At 27.4% G+C, this 14,364-nt stretch overlaps 3 protein-coding genes and 1 long non-coding RNA gene across 7 annotated transcripts in view; 2 read left to right on the top strand and 2 right to left on the bottom strand.

The window, feature by feature from the left end:
- Positions 1-956: 956 nt before the first annotated feature.
- Positions 957-2,180, top strand: LOC142238993 (digestive cysteine proteinase 2-like). Its single transcript, XM_075310755.1, has 2 exons — positions 957-1,138; positions 1,793-2,180. Exons 1-2 carry the CDS (start codon positions 1,100-1,102, stop codon positions 2,012-2,014), a joined length of 261 nt encoding a protein of 86 aa, XP_075166870.1. The 5' UTR covers positions 957-1,099; the 3' UTR covers positions 2,015-2,180.
- Positions 2,181-2,820: 640 nt separating this feature from the next.
- Positions 2,821-3,392, top strand: LOC142238992 (uncharacterized). Its single transcript, XM_075310754.1, has one exon. It carries the CDS (start codon positions 2,907-2,909, stop codon positions 3,363-3,365), a length of 459 nt encoding a protein of 152 aa, XP_075166869.1. The 5' UTR covers positions 2,821-2,906; the 3' UTR covers positions 3,366-3,392.
- Positions 3,393-4,510: 1,118 nt separating this feature from the next.
- On the bottom strand, positions 4,511-7,192 carry LOC142240772 (uncharacterized). Its single transcript, XR_012723383.1, has 2 exons — positions 6,086-7,192; positions 4,511-6,032 (listed from the first exon to the last, which is right to left on the bottom strand). It is a non-coding gene; the product is annotated as an uncharacterized LOC142240772 (long non-coding RNA).
- A 1,956-nt stretch (positions 7,193-9,148) lies between these two features.
- Positions 9,149-14,364, bottom strand: part of hts (adducin 1-like protein hts) — an 81,874-nt gene continuing 76,658 nt past the window's right edge. For 2 of the 4 annotated variants that reach the window (XM_075309937.1, XM_075309940.1), the window contains 2 exons: positions 11,546-11,612; positions 9,149-10,519 (listed from right to left, as the gene is read on the bottom strand). In XM_075309937.1, coding sequence (XP_075166052.1) covers positions 10,405-10,519; positions 11,546-11,612 — 182 coding nt within the window. In that variant the 3' untranslated portion in view covers positions 9,149-10,404. Of the gene's footprint in view, positions 10,520-11,544; positions 11,613-14,364 lie in introns of all 4 variants that reach the window. The other 2 variants (XM_075309938.1, XM_075309941.1) reach the window with 1 other exon arrangement.

The raw sequence follows: 14,364 nt of genomic DNA, 5'->3' as shown, positions 1-14,364 counted from the left end.
GAACTGTACTTTTAAGAATTAAAAAAAAATATGAACATTAACTGGGACCAAATCACCGCAGTCGAAATCGAGTACTTCGTCGTCGTAATGTAGTTTACGCGAATCACCGCAGTCGTTATCGAATTGTTTCTACTCGAAGTTGAACACGATAGGTAGCATGCTATCGAAAACGAAGTATGTAGTGATTTTTGAGCAGAAAAAAGGTAAACAAAAAGAAACAAGTAGTTGGTGAAAAGTATTATTTATATATTTTGGCAAAATACATTTAAGAAAATATAATATTACTTGCATTTAGGGAAACGGAACAAAGAAAGGAATGCTCAGTAGCCGCTTCAAAAAAACTCATTTTTCAAGAACATATTTAAAAGCTTCTTTTGACAGACGAAAGCGTCTTTTAAATCTATGGATGTTAAAAACACAATTAGTTAAAAGTACTCACTTCAAAATAGAATCACTTACAGGCTATGCACTTCAGGCAAACGACTGATTTTGTCTCGAATAGTTTTCCTTATTAATGCCACTTTGTACTCATCCTCTGAACCCGAAGACGAGGAAAACAAAAACACATGGATTCATAATAATTTTTACACATATACATATTTTGATCACAAAAAGTTATTTTGAAATCATCTTTTGCTTCAAATTTCTTATTAACATATGTATACAGCAATGTAACAAAAAGTAGTAGACAAAATAAATTACGATCGAATGCGGTGATCCAAAATTTTACAGCGATCGAAATGTTTCTCGATACGAAACAGAACTCGATGACGAATGCGGTGATTTGGCCCCTGATTTGCATTGCAAAATTGCACATAGTGCAGGTGGAAATACCTGATACAGACCCATTCTGCTGTTTGCATCAAATCACCTGTTAGTTTTTATCATATATATATACTTACTTGGCAACCCTGCCTTGCCAAGGGGGGTGTTTTTGTTAATGCATCATGTGTGATTTGTTGTTGTATTGTTTCTTTGTTTCACATTTCGATCAAAATTTGGATTTTGGAAATCGTAAAACAATATATAAAAATAGTGTCATCTTGGACAGTGAGTCATAGACAAAACATTGAACTACAGCGGATCTATTTAATTCAAAATGGCTAACGTAACAGATCAAGAATGGGAAGACTTCAAGGTAAGCTTGTAGGGCATGGAGATTATAGATCAACAAGCCATCATAGCTCTCCAAATTAAATGGAAAATATATTCAATTAAAAGGAAATTAAAACGTCCCATTATTAGTGTTACAAGATGGACTTTGTTTGTTTATTTTGTTGTTGTTTCAAATACAAAAGATTACAATCTCATAAATACAGTATGTGATTGAAGATTATTAAACAAAATATTTAGGATATCATAAAGCGAAATCGGTAAACATAGCTTATAATAAGTCATAAAAGAAAAACATAGTATAAAATTAAAACGAAAACAATTTATTAATGAAAAAAAGATGCTGGGACAACAAACCCGCCTCTAGATAAACGCTTTGTTATGGCATTTCATTTGGTTTGATTCCATAGTTCATATCATAATGCTACGCAATATATGAATCCATTATGATTTAGACAATTTTTATTCAATTAATTTCATTTGATTTGATTCCATAGTTCATATCATAATTCTAAGCAATGAGTGAATCAATTATCGTTTTGACAATTTCTATGAACACTTTTGAAAAGAAACATTCCTCAACAAAATGGCTCTGTTCTACTTTCCATTAGCATTTTCTGTGTATTTCTCACAAAAATATAACATTTTTATTAATAATGCCTTCTTATCTCCATCCTAGAAACAATTCAATAAGAACTATGCCGATGAAGCTGAGGACAAAATGCGAAGAGAGATTTTTGGTAAATCCAAAGTCAGAATAGAGGAGCACAATAAAAAATTCGAAAATGGAGATGTTGGATATTCGATGGGGATTAATCACATGGCTGATTGTACCGAAGAAGAAATGTCTCGTCGTTGTGGAAAACGTGTTGTGCCAACAAAGCCACCAACCGCTGTGTAGCTTTTTAAGGACAATATCTAAAAATGACCATTAATTTTATATGTATTGTATTAGTCTCAACTTTGTGTTAATGTTATGACATTTTTTTATAATATATATGCAAGTTTTTTTATGTCTACTATAAAATATATTGATTGTATATCTTACAAATCTTTTTTTCTTAAAATACTCTGTATGTTTTTACTAATTTTCTATAAAATTTGAAATGAATCAAAACATGTTTCTTATTAAAATTGGATGCAAATAGCATCAATTGAGTAAAATTTCATGTTTTGAAACCATTCCCCTGACACTCGTCGATATAGAACTATAGTTACCATGTGATGTGGTTGTTGAAACTCACAAAAAAATAACCCCAATATTCATAAAAGTTAACGTAAACTTTAAACCTACTATTACCTTTAATTTGATTTATTTAATTTCAATTTAATTTCGCTCTAAAATAGCCATTTTCACGGTTACTTTCATTTAATAATTACATTTAAAGAAAAAGAACTTTTTGAATTGTTGCTTTGTATTATACCCCATTTCCCACATTTTCCAAAGTGTTTTTAATTTTATTCTGCTTTTACAGATTTATTTTCGATTTTAGCGGCTAAACTCTAGCTAAATACCCTTGAATTTATATATTTAGAACTTGACTATTGCAAAAATGTACATGTTCGGCACAAATCACGCATACAGTACACACCTTTAATTATAGACTTGAAAATCATTTGAGTTCAACTCATTTTCAAATATCAAAATCTACCCACCAAAATAGTCCAATTATCTTTTGATTTATCGATTACACACATCAAAACTTTGTCATCACTAGCATTGACAGTCCTCATCTGTTTGTTTATATTCTCGAGTAAATCAATTGTGTGGAAGAGAACATTTTGCTGCAATCATGCTTCCACTTTCACTTTTGAAGACTGCCCAAAGCCATCCCATGCTTGTAGAATTGAAAAATGGTGAAACTTACAATGGACATTTGGTCAGCTGCGATTCGTGGATGAACATCAATTTGCGAGATGTTATCTGCACTTCAAAGGATGGTGACCGGTTTTGGCGTATGCCTGAATGTTATATTCGTGGCAGTACCATTAAGTACCTTCGAATACCAGACGAAGTAATCGATATGGTTAAAGAAGATGCTAATTCGAAAGCAAGAAGCCGGACAGAAATGAAGGGTCAGGGTCGTGGCGGCCAAAATATGCAAGGCCAGAATCAGCGTAATCGTGGTGGCAATCGAAATAATAGCAACCCCCGAAATCTTCAAGGTGTTTCATCAGTTGCCGGTGGAATGCGGCAAATGCCGCAAAATAATCGCCCAGCAGCTACTCAGGGAAATAAAGTTCGAAAATAAATTATATATATTTGTATAAAAATTAAAGTAGTTTTAATCACAATGTATACTCGTAAATTTTGTTCATGGAAGCCCAGAGATCTATAATTTTCCAAAGATCCAAGATATCCAAGCTCGGTGGGAAGAAAGTCCAATTCGGCTATAGTCAATTGAGCACTGCTGATATTAGTAATGATTCAGTCTGAAAGAAGTTTATGAAACCAATGCTCATCTCGAGATGAACAAATCGTCAAAAATTACTCATTGAAAGCTCCGCCAGAGTCTCTAGTTTAGGTCTCTAAGTTCACGCTTTTTTCGATATTCGAAATTAATAAAGTTCATTCGCTTGTGGCATTTCTGCAGTGTGATTTTATATTATTTTACGGCGATTTCCTGAAAAAAATCGGAAGGAAGGACAATAAGGGAGAACGTAGTAACATAGTGTACAATCATCATTTCTTGCCACAATGGACTGAATAGGCTAAGTGAGCATGAAATATATCGGGTTGCCACTTTAAACTAACCTAACAACAGGGAATAGGTTTTATTCCCAATGAACGAAACATCTTACATAAATTCTATTTTTTTTTTGTTTCATTCTTAACTCTCAGTGGCCATCGCATTTCGGGGTAATAGAATCTTATGAAGTCCAATCCCCTAATTTTCCTTTTGTCAAATTTTTATTTCTGTAGAAAATGTTGCCAACATTTTATTTCTATAGAAAATGTTGTCAAAATTTTATTTCTATAGAAAATTTTGTCAAAATTTTATTTCTTTAGAAAATTTTGTCAAAATTTTATTTCTATAGAAAATTTTGTCAAAATTTTCTTTCCATAGAAAATTTTCTTAAAATTTTATTAGTATAGAAAATTTTGTTAAAATTTTATTAGTATAGAAAATTTTGTCAAAATATTATTAGTATAGAATTAGAATCTATAGAATATTCTATAGAAAATTTTGTCAAAATTTCATGTCTATAGAAAATTGAGTCAAAATTTTATTTCTATAGCAAATTTTGTCAAAATTTTATTTTTATAGAAAATTTTGTCAAAATTTTATTTCTATAGAAAATTTTGTCATAATTTTATTTCTATGGAAAATTTTGTCAAAATTTTATTTCTTCATTTTTGTAAACGTTCAAGCATAAATAAATAAAACTGCATTTGTATATATATATTTTATTTCAAATATTTGTTTTATTTTTATTATCTATGGGATAACTTAAAAATTATAATTTTTTATAGAGCTTCCATAAAATGTTTGTTATTGTAAATATATATGTTATAATTTATTGAAGAAAAATGTTTTTTTCGTTTTCTTCTGTTATTACATACTATGGCAGTTGAATAAGTGACAACGGGCGGAAATTATCGAACACTTTCTGAAAAATCATATAACACCCCTGTAGAATTACTGGCTACTTCTTATGTTTCAAGTTATTACTTAAAATTTGGATAAATATTTTAAATTTTAGTGTAAAACGAAGAAAAGAAAAAAATAGTAAAACTATAATATTTTTGCAAAACATCAATAGCTTCATTGGTTAAATATATATTCAAAATGATAAAATCAAGCAAGTGTTAGGGAGCAACAAAATCAAAGTTACGCAGCAGTTGCAGCGCAACATTACGATTCCGGAAAGGACACTAACTTGTTCAAATATTTTCCTAGTGTGACACATAACAAAGTGGCTCAATCAATTCGTGGTCAATATCGAACAAGGAGAAATTATTCATAGCGTTTAATTGTTCCGGTCATTGCTTTTCCTATGTCTTTAGTAAACTTTTTATCAATTAACACGTTCATAGTCTGGAAGAGGCAAGGGCAAATACAAAAAGAGAAATACAAGTTTACATATCATCATAGAGAACGTTTTTCCTTGTGGATAGATTTAACTTAAACTTAAACAATAACCATTCGATTTGCTGTACTATGAAGAACAGAAGACAGATGCCATTTCAGTTTCTCCAATCTCTAACAACAAACATCCGCACTTACCGGGGTCAATTTAAAGATCATCTCCTAATTTAAGGATCAAATTATTCTGATCTCTCGAAAAATATAATCAACCATACCTTGTATCAATCCTTTTCCTTCACTTCTATCCACTCTTCAAACTGGGGGCTAATCACGGCATTCGATATCGAGAACTTTTGATCGAAATCTAAATTTTTCGGATCACGGGAGTCGATATCGAGTTTTTTGGATCGATAATTTTTTCGATTGGTAAATTGCAATCGTATAACATTTTTCACTTGTTTTTTTACATTGTTTTCGCCATATAGGAATAGTAAATATATTAGTTTTAGTTCGAATTGTTGCTAATTTGTAGTAAATTTACATATAATGAACATATTTTGAATATTTAGGACTAATGCAACTCCAATAAAAGTTAATCAAATATTGGTCATAGTCGAGTCCGGGAGCGAGCATCCTAGCTTGGCAAAGAACCATATATAAAGTGCACATGCTAGATCGATATTCGATATCCAAGAGATTGTGATCAACCAAATACCGTACCATTCCGTGACAACATAACGCTTCTGGACCACCTTGTAAGAATAGTGAATTATGAAGGTTTCCACTCGCAACAAATTGTAAGACGGCAGACAATTGTAAAGTGATAGAATTGACATGCCACCAAAAATTATTTCCCATTTGAACGCCAGCCGAAGTCGTCCATTGATCCTGCAAAAGGTGACTTTCTAACAGTGCACACCATTTCAAACCCATGTACTTACACCAATAACAATGTGCACTTTTATTCCTTATTTGTCGCTGAATTATTTTATATTCATCTCATCCTCCAATTAAGAAGGAATTCGGAGGAATGTATGGGTCCATAAGATATTATGCAATACAATTTACTTTTTACTTTGAAACCTCCAAAAACATGTTTTTTCTACATTCTATTTTGTGACGCTAACTTAATTTTGTCATTTCATTTTGTTCTGCTTCGTTTTTTGCTGTTGGCAACGCTTAAGAAATTGCATCAAATTTCGATCGAATCCCGTGATCCAAACTTTTAATCGTATCGACAATTTTTTCGATACGATTATGAATTCGATATCGAATGCCGTGATTAGCCCCCTGGGCCGATAATGTCGGTTTACCTACTTTGTACCAATAACATTGATTTGTCCACTTGGTTAGATTAGATGTGTCATACGAACAATATAAGCGCCTTCTCATCAGAGAATGAAGCCGACCCATTTTTGTCGGCGGCGGCGGACACTAAATTTTTTGCCTCCGGCGGCGGCGGCTTGACGGCTGAGCCGATATAAATTTGTTCACTCGGCGGCGGACAATTATCCATTATAAAATTAATTTTAAGTTAATCGAATGGTAATGAGATTGGTTGTACAACCTATCTTACAAACAAATTTACTTTTCGTTCAAATTTTCTGAGCCAAATTTTTGCTAATTTATTATAGCAGATTAAATATGTTTGGTTGTGTTCAAAATTTTGGAAAAAATACGACAATTTAATAAAAAATTTTCTGATTTAAATCGATATTTTTGATTACTTGGCGGCAAAATTTGAGTCGAGATGAGTCGGCGGCGGCGTCGACTGGCAAAAAATGGTCGGCGGCGCGACTCGGCGGCTTCATTCTCTGCTTCTCTTATAGTGAGCACGGTTGCCACAGTTGGTCGAATTCTACCAAAATAGGTAGATATTTTACTGCTTTGTACAATTTCTAATGTTTTGGTAGATTTTGCAATTCATAAATAGAAATAAAATTTTGACAAAATTTTCTATAGAAATAAATTTTGACAAAATCTTCTATAGAAATAAAATGTTGACAAAATTTTCTATAGAAATAAAATTTTGACAAAATTCTGACAAGTTTCTGTAAAAATAAAATTTTGACAAAATTTTCTATAGCAATAAACTTTTGACAAAATTTTCTATAGAAATAAAATTTTGACAAAGTTTTCTATATATATAAAATTCTGACAAACTTATGACAAGTTTCTGTAAAAATAAAATTTTGACAAAATTTTCTATAGAAATAAAATTTTGACAAAATTTTCTATAGAAATAAAATTTTGACAAAATCATGACAAGTTTCTGTAAAAATAAAATTTTGACAACATTTTCTATAGAAATAAAATTTTGACAAAGTTTTCTATAGCAATAAAATTTTGACAAAATTTTCTATAGAAATAAAATTTTGACAAAATTTTCTATAGAAATAAAATTCTGACAAAATTTTCCATAGAAATAAAATTTTGACGAAATTTCCTATAGAAATAAAATTTTGACGAAATTTCCTATAGAAATAAAATGTTCACAAAATTTTCTATTGAAATAAAATTTTCACAAAATTTTCTATTGAAATAAAATTCTGACAAAATTTTCTATAGAAATAAAATTTTGACAAAATTTTCTATAGAAATAAAATTTTGAAAAATTTTTTTATAGAAATAAAATTTTGACAACATTTTCTATAGAAATAACATTTTGTCAAAATTTTCTATAGAAATAACATTTTGTCAAAATTTTCTATAGAAATAAGATTTTGAGTAAATTTTCTATAGAAATAAAATTTTGACAAAATTGTCTATAGAAATAAAATTTTGTTAAAATTTTCTATAGCAATAAAATTTAGTCAAAATTTTCTATACAAAAAAATGTTGACAAAATATTCTATAGAAATAAAATTATGACAAAATTTTCTATAGAAATACAATTTTGACAATAAATAAAATTTTGTTAAAATTTTCTATAGAAATAAAATTTTGACAAAATTTCCTATAGAAATAAAATTTTGACAAAATTTCCTATAGAAATAAAATTTTGACAAAATTTTCTATACAAATAAAATTTTGTCAAAATTTTCTATTGAAATAAAATTTTGACAAAATTTTCTATAGAAATAAAATTTTGACAAAATTTCCTATAGAAATAAAATTTTGACACAATTGCCTATAGAAATAAAATTTTGTTAAAATTTTCTATAGCAATAAAATTTTGTTAAAATTTTCTATAGCAATAAAATGTTGTCAAAATTTTCTATACAAAAAAATTTTGACAAAATATTCTATAGAAATAAAATTATGACAAAGTTTTCTATAGAAATAACATTTTAACAATAAATAAAATTTTGACAAAATTTTCTATAGCAATACAATTTTGTCAAAATTTTCTATGGAAATAAAATTATGACAAAATTTTCTATAGAAATAAAGTGTTGACAATAAATAGAATTTTGACAAAATTTTCTATAGCAATACAATTTTGTCAAAATTTAATATGGGAATAAAATTTTGACAAAATTTTCTATAGCAATAAAATTTTGATGGTAGATTTTTGGTAAAATTTTCTCCCAGTTTTGCTAGATTATTTTTGGTCCGAGTGGCAACCGTGATTGTGAGTGCATCCACAGAGAGAGAGAGTGGGTAGCCACAAACTGTACCACAATCTATACTGACCGTACACCTCTGAATATCCTAATCGATCCGATCCTCTTTACAAAATAAATAACATCGAGTCAATTATTCATCCTGAAATATCTCTAGAAACTTCTAAAGAGAAATACGAATTTCTAATGCTAACCGGATAATTGAAATTTATAATTTTCATTGTTTTTGAAGCATCAAAAAAATTTATTCGATTTCATTTTAATTTTCATTTGATTTTTAATATATAAAAATGTGATTGTTTTTTTATATAAATATTTGCAAAATTTTAATGCTTTTTCACTTTTTACTTAAAATAGCACATATATTACATTTAATTATATTTTTTTCTTAAATGTGTTCATCTTTATATTTAAATATATAAATATACTAAACGGGCGTTTTTTTTGTATGTGTATGTATCGATATTTAATATTTTCGGAGGAGGCCTTGCCCTGGCTGGGCTGGTTGTTGGTAGAAGAGGGTGGTGTAAGGAAATTGCCTTTTATTTATTTAAACTGGTAAAGAGAAACTGGGGGGTTAGGAGAAATACCTTTATATCGATTAGTAAATACATTGTAGTTTGCCATAGCTTTTCTTTTTTGTATCAGGATTATAAAATTTAAAACGGTTTGTGAATATTTGTTTTTGCTGTTTTGGATTTTATTATAGGGGGTTTTTGGAAAAAATATCTAAAGCATAGGGTTTTTCTTGTTGTTTTTTTATACATCTTTTATTAATCTTAATAATTTGTTTTAAATATATATTTTCTTTATAATATATATAATAATCATTTTTTCTGTGTGGTGTGGTGTATATTAGGTTTTTGAAAGTATATAATTTAAATTGGTTTTATCTGTATATATGTATGATGATTTTCATAATAAGGATTGCATTATTCAATTTTTTAGATTACTATAATATGTGGTTTTATGCTTCATCCAATTTAATATTAGATTTTAAAATATATTTAAATAAAACTGTTGTATGTTTTGGGGAGGGGGAGTGGGGTTGATTTGTCAATAATGCATAAAAATATAAAATGAATTGGTGGTTGGTTTTGTCCTACAACAGAATATATAAATTACAAAAAAAGCTGCTTTTCGTTTCAATTTATCAAGCGGGCTGTTTGATCTTTATCCTTATTTTATGCTCGTTATTATGCCTCTCGTTTTCGTTACTTTTTTAATATTTATCTTGCACTTTTTTGTTTTAGGATAACAAACAAAAAATAAAATATATATAAGATATATGCATATAATTAGTTATAAAACAAAAAAATAAAATAAAAATTTTAACACATAATAAAAAGGAGGATGGGGGGCTGATTTTGTTTTGCACGTTTTCATATTCTTAAACTAGAGTACATCATTATCTTCATCATCATCGTCATCATAATAATAATAAATCCCGAGAGGGTTTCTTTTTTTTGTTGTCAGCTGCTCTCGGTATGCATTCGTGTGTATTTTAGCGATGGCATTTTTGACAACATATTTATCGTTTTTTTTTAATTTTCAATGTTCATATTTTTTTGCTGTGTGGCTCTTGCATTTCTTTCTGTTTTTGTGGTTTAATTTAAAAAAATATCATTTATTTCTTTTTTTCTTCCTAAGAAAAAGGGCTTTTAAGGGCATATTGTTCTTGTTGTTGAATTCATTTAGGCTTCGGCCTTCTTCTTCTCCTTCTTCTTTTTCAAAAAGGATGGGGTCCTTAGGCCCTTCTTCTTTTTCTTGTCTTTCTTGGGTGAACCGTCTGTTGAAATATCCTGGAACCGTAATAGAAATTTGCAATGAGAATATCGTTTGTGGTTTTGTTAGTACACAACACGGCGCAAAAGTGTCGCAATAATGGAAATGTATGAATTTTGGGTTAGATATGATTTGAAAAGAAAAATGGTGATGTATGATACTAAGAAGAAGAAGAAAGTTTAGAAAAACCAAAAACAAGTAAGAAGAGTCTAAATAAAAAATTCGTTATGAAATTAAATATCGCGGATTTTTTGTACAAGGACGTACACTATTAAATGTAGATATATCGTTGCCAATTTTAAATTTGGTCCGATGGTCGAACCAAACGGAATAAAGCCAATTTTGGTCCATTTTCTTAAATTTTGTCAAATGTATCCATTGTTTTTTAGAATTTAAAATTTTTAACATATTTAATATGGCAAACTATGGAATTAGATACCATTTCAAGCACCGGATAAGCGTTCAAAAAAATCGGATGAAAATTTGGCGTTTTAGGTTTTGGGTCAGGTTTTATATCTATTTGGACAATTTTAATCCATATACTCAAAATACGCCAGAAGTGGAAAAGTAGCATAAAGCTATACAAGACTACCGATATGAACAACACTTGACGAATCAAATTATGGGTGCAAGTCGTAAGTTTAAGCCAACTTTTTGTAATATTAAATTTCGATTTTATGATGCCAACTAAAATGAACTTTAAAATTGGACCTTTAAAAAAAGTTTATTTTTCCAAAATTTTAAAAAGTTGGTTGGTTCCTTTCTGGTTTACTTCTTTTTTTAATAAAAGCACTTTGTACAACAATAAATTACTTTTTAAGGCATTTGTCTTCGTAATTGGAAATTTGGTCCGTTGGACAGAATTTTGATCCGATTTTGGAAAAAAATTTGGTCCAAAATAAAATTCCGTTGTGGCAACGCTGTGTACATGTATAATCCGATTTGCCCCGATATAGTTATGTTAGTCTTTCTTACTTGTTTTTTATTTTTTTTTTTGCATTGAAATGAAACAAACATTATTTTAAATGAAATTGCGCCAAATAGCTTACCTCTTTACTGCTGTGTGAGAATGTGCTCAAATGAGCTTCAGAATGATCACCATTTTGTACGTTTTCACCTAGAATTTTTAAAAAAGAGAAAATATTAATTAAATATTCTTTGGCATATGAATATAAAAACCCCAAACTAAGTGTTAATTTAATGGACATGGACAATGGTTTTAAACACAAGAATGGCTCTAAATTTACATGAGCAGTGAGAGATGATTGGATAAAGGATTGATTTGGATGGTTTTTGGAGTATGTACGAAAAACGAAACAATATCTCTTAGATAAAGTGCATGCTTTTCTATATTATTACTTATATAGAAATGAAAAAAAACTATTACTTGTTAAAAACAAAATATAACAAAAGCAAAAAAGCTAAAAGCTTTGTTAGTCTAAAGCACTAAATCAAATTTTTCTTTACACAATTAAAATACTATTTTTATGAATTAAATAAAATAATACAAAAAAAATTATTAATAACATAAAACTTAAATTAATAGAAAAAAAACTATAAACTAATACTTTTAATAAATATAAACAAAAATTAATAAAATAAAACTTAAAATATTACCTGCTTAAAATTATAACAATTTAGGACTTATTTTAAAATTTTGGTATGAACTGCTGGTTTCGACATTTTTTTAAAATTAGTTTCCCACTAAATTTTAAAATCTGCAACTTGTATTTTAGTGTAGTGTAAATATATCCTCATATTGACTTGAACGGCTTGGCCACATATTCATAGATACCATCTTCACCTTCTGGGTTGTTAAAATTTCAGCATATACCATTTGATTATTTTAATCATATGGTATTTCCCACACATTTTGGCAAAGTTAAAAAAACGAATTGGGGACCTATTACGGCATACAACAGACAGACAAATGAACATCGCTAGATTGTCTTGGATACAGAAAATTGTCTTGGATATAGAAAATTTTGTCAAAATTTTATATCTATAGAAAATTTTGTCAAAATTATATTTCTATTGAAAATTTTGTCAAAATTTTATTTCTAGAGAAATTTTTTCTCAAAATTTTATTTCTATAGAAATTTTTTCTCAAAATTTTATTTCTGTAGAAAATTTTGTCAAAATTTTATTTCTATAGAAAATTTTGTCAAAATTTTATTTCTATAGAAAATTTTGTCAAAATTTTATTTCTATAGACATTTTTTCTCAAAATTTTATTTCTATAGAAAATTTTGTCAAAATTTTATTTCTATAGAAAATTTTGTCAAAATTTTATTTCTATAGAAAATTTTGTCAAAATTTTATTTCTATAGAAAATTTTGTCAAAATTTTATTTCTATAGAAAATTTTGTCAAAATTTTATTTCTATAGAAAATTTTGTCCAAATTTTATTTCTATAGAAAATTTTGTCAAAAATTTTATTTCTATAGAAAATTTTGTCAAAAATTTTATTTCTATAGAAAATTTTGTCCAAATTTTATTTCTAAAGAAAATTTTGTCAAAAACTTTATTTCTATAGAAAATTTTGTCAAAAATTTTATTTCTATAGAAAATTTTGTCCAAATTTTATTTCTAAAGAAAATTTTGTCCAAATTTTATTTCTAAAGAAAATTTTGTCAAAAATTTATTTCTACAAGAAAATTTTGTGAAAATTTTATTTCTGTAGAAAATTTTGTCCAAATTTTTTTTCAACAAGATTTTGTCCAAATTTTATTTCTATAGAAAATTTTGCCAAAATTTTATTTCTATTGAAAATTTTGTCAAAATTTTATTTTTATAGAAAATTTTGTCCATATTTTATATCTAAAAAAATTTTGTCCAAATTTTATTTCTATAGAAAATTTTGTCAAAATTTTATTTCTATAGAAAATTTTGTCAAAATTTTATTTCTATAGAAAATTTTGTCAAAATTTTATTTCTATAGAAAATTTTGTCAAAATTTTATTTCTATAGAAAATTTTGTCAAAATTTTATTTCTATAGAAAATTTTGTCAAAATTTTATTTCTATAGAAAATTTTGTCAAAATTTTATTTCTATAGAAAATTTTGTCAAAATTTTATTTCTATAGAAAATTTTGTCAGAATTTTATTTCTATAGAAAATTTTGTCAAAATTTTATTGCTATAGAAAATTTTGTCAAAATTTTATTTCTATAGAAAATTTTGTCAAAATTTTATTTCTATAGAAAATTTGGTCAAAATTTTATTTCTATAGAAAATTTTGTCAACATTTTATTTCTGTAGAAAATTTTGTCAACATTTTATTTCTGTAGAAAATTTTGTCAAAATTTTATTTCTATAGAAAATTTTGTCAAAATTTTATTTCTATAGAAAATTTTGTCAAAATTTTATTTCTATAGAAAATTTTGTCAAAATTTTATTTCTATAGAAAATTTTGTCAAAATTTTATTTCTATAGAAAATTTTGTCAAAATTTTATTTCTATAGAAAATTTTGTTAAAAGTTTATTTCTATAGAAAATTTTGTCAAAATTTTATTTCTATAGAAAATTTTGTCCAAATTCTATTTCTATAGAAAATTTTGTCAAAATTTTATTTCTATAGAAAATTTTGTCAAAATTTTATTTCTATATAAAATTACTATGAAATTAGATCTGATGAGATCTTAAAATTGTCCTAGATCTAATGTCTCGTCATATATGGAGGGGCCAATTTCGAGATCTAATCATTGGTCCCTTAGGTCTAAAGGGGCCAATTTCGAGATCTAGTCATATCTAATAAGATCCTCCAATTTTTACACGGGTAGATGCCTTTGCAGTGAGTCGTGAATTAGTTCAAGAATAATTTTTCAGCTATAATTTAAGATGTAATTACATTGGGTTTACCCAAATTAT

Source organism: Haematobia irritans, chromosome 5 (assembly GCF_050003625.1).
Source record: "Haematobia irritans isolate KBUSLIRL chromosome 5, ASM5000362v1, whole genome shotgun sequence".
Taxonomy (NCBI): Eukaryota; Metazoa; Arthropoda; class Insecta; order Diptera; family Muscidae; genus Haematobia; species Haematobia irritans.
Note: the sequence above shows the minus strand (reverse complement) of the source record. Positions and strands in the feature narration are given on the sequence as shown.

Coding starts and splice junctions, on each gene's coding strand:
- LOC142238993 (XM_075310755.1), top strand. CDS start 1,100: ATGGCTAACGTAACAGATCAAGAATGGGAAGACTTCAAG. Junction 1,139..1,792: donor AAGAATGGGAAGACTTCAAG/GTAAGCTTGTAG, acceptor TCTCCATCCTAG/AAACAATTCAATAAGAACTA.
- LOC142238992 (XM_075310754.1), top strand. CDS start 2,907: ATGCTTCCACTTTCACTTTTGAAGACTGCCCAAAGCCATCCCATGCTT.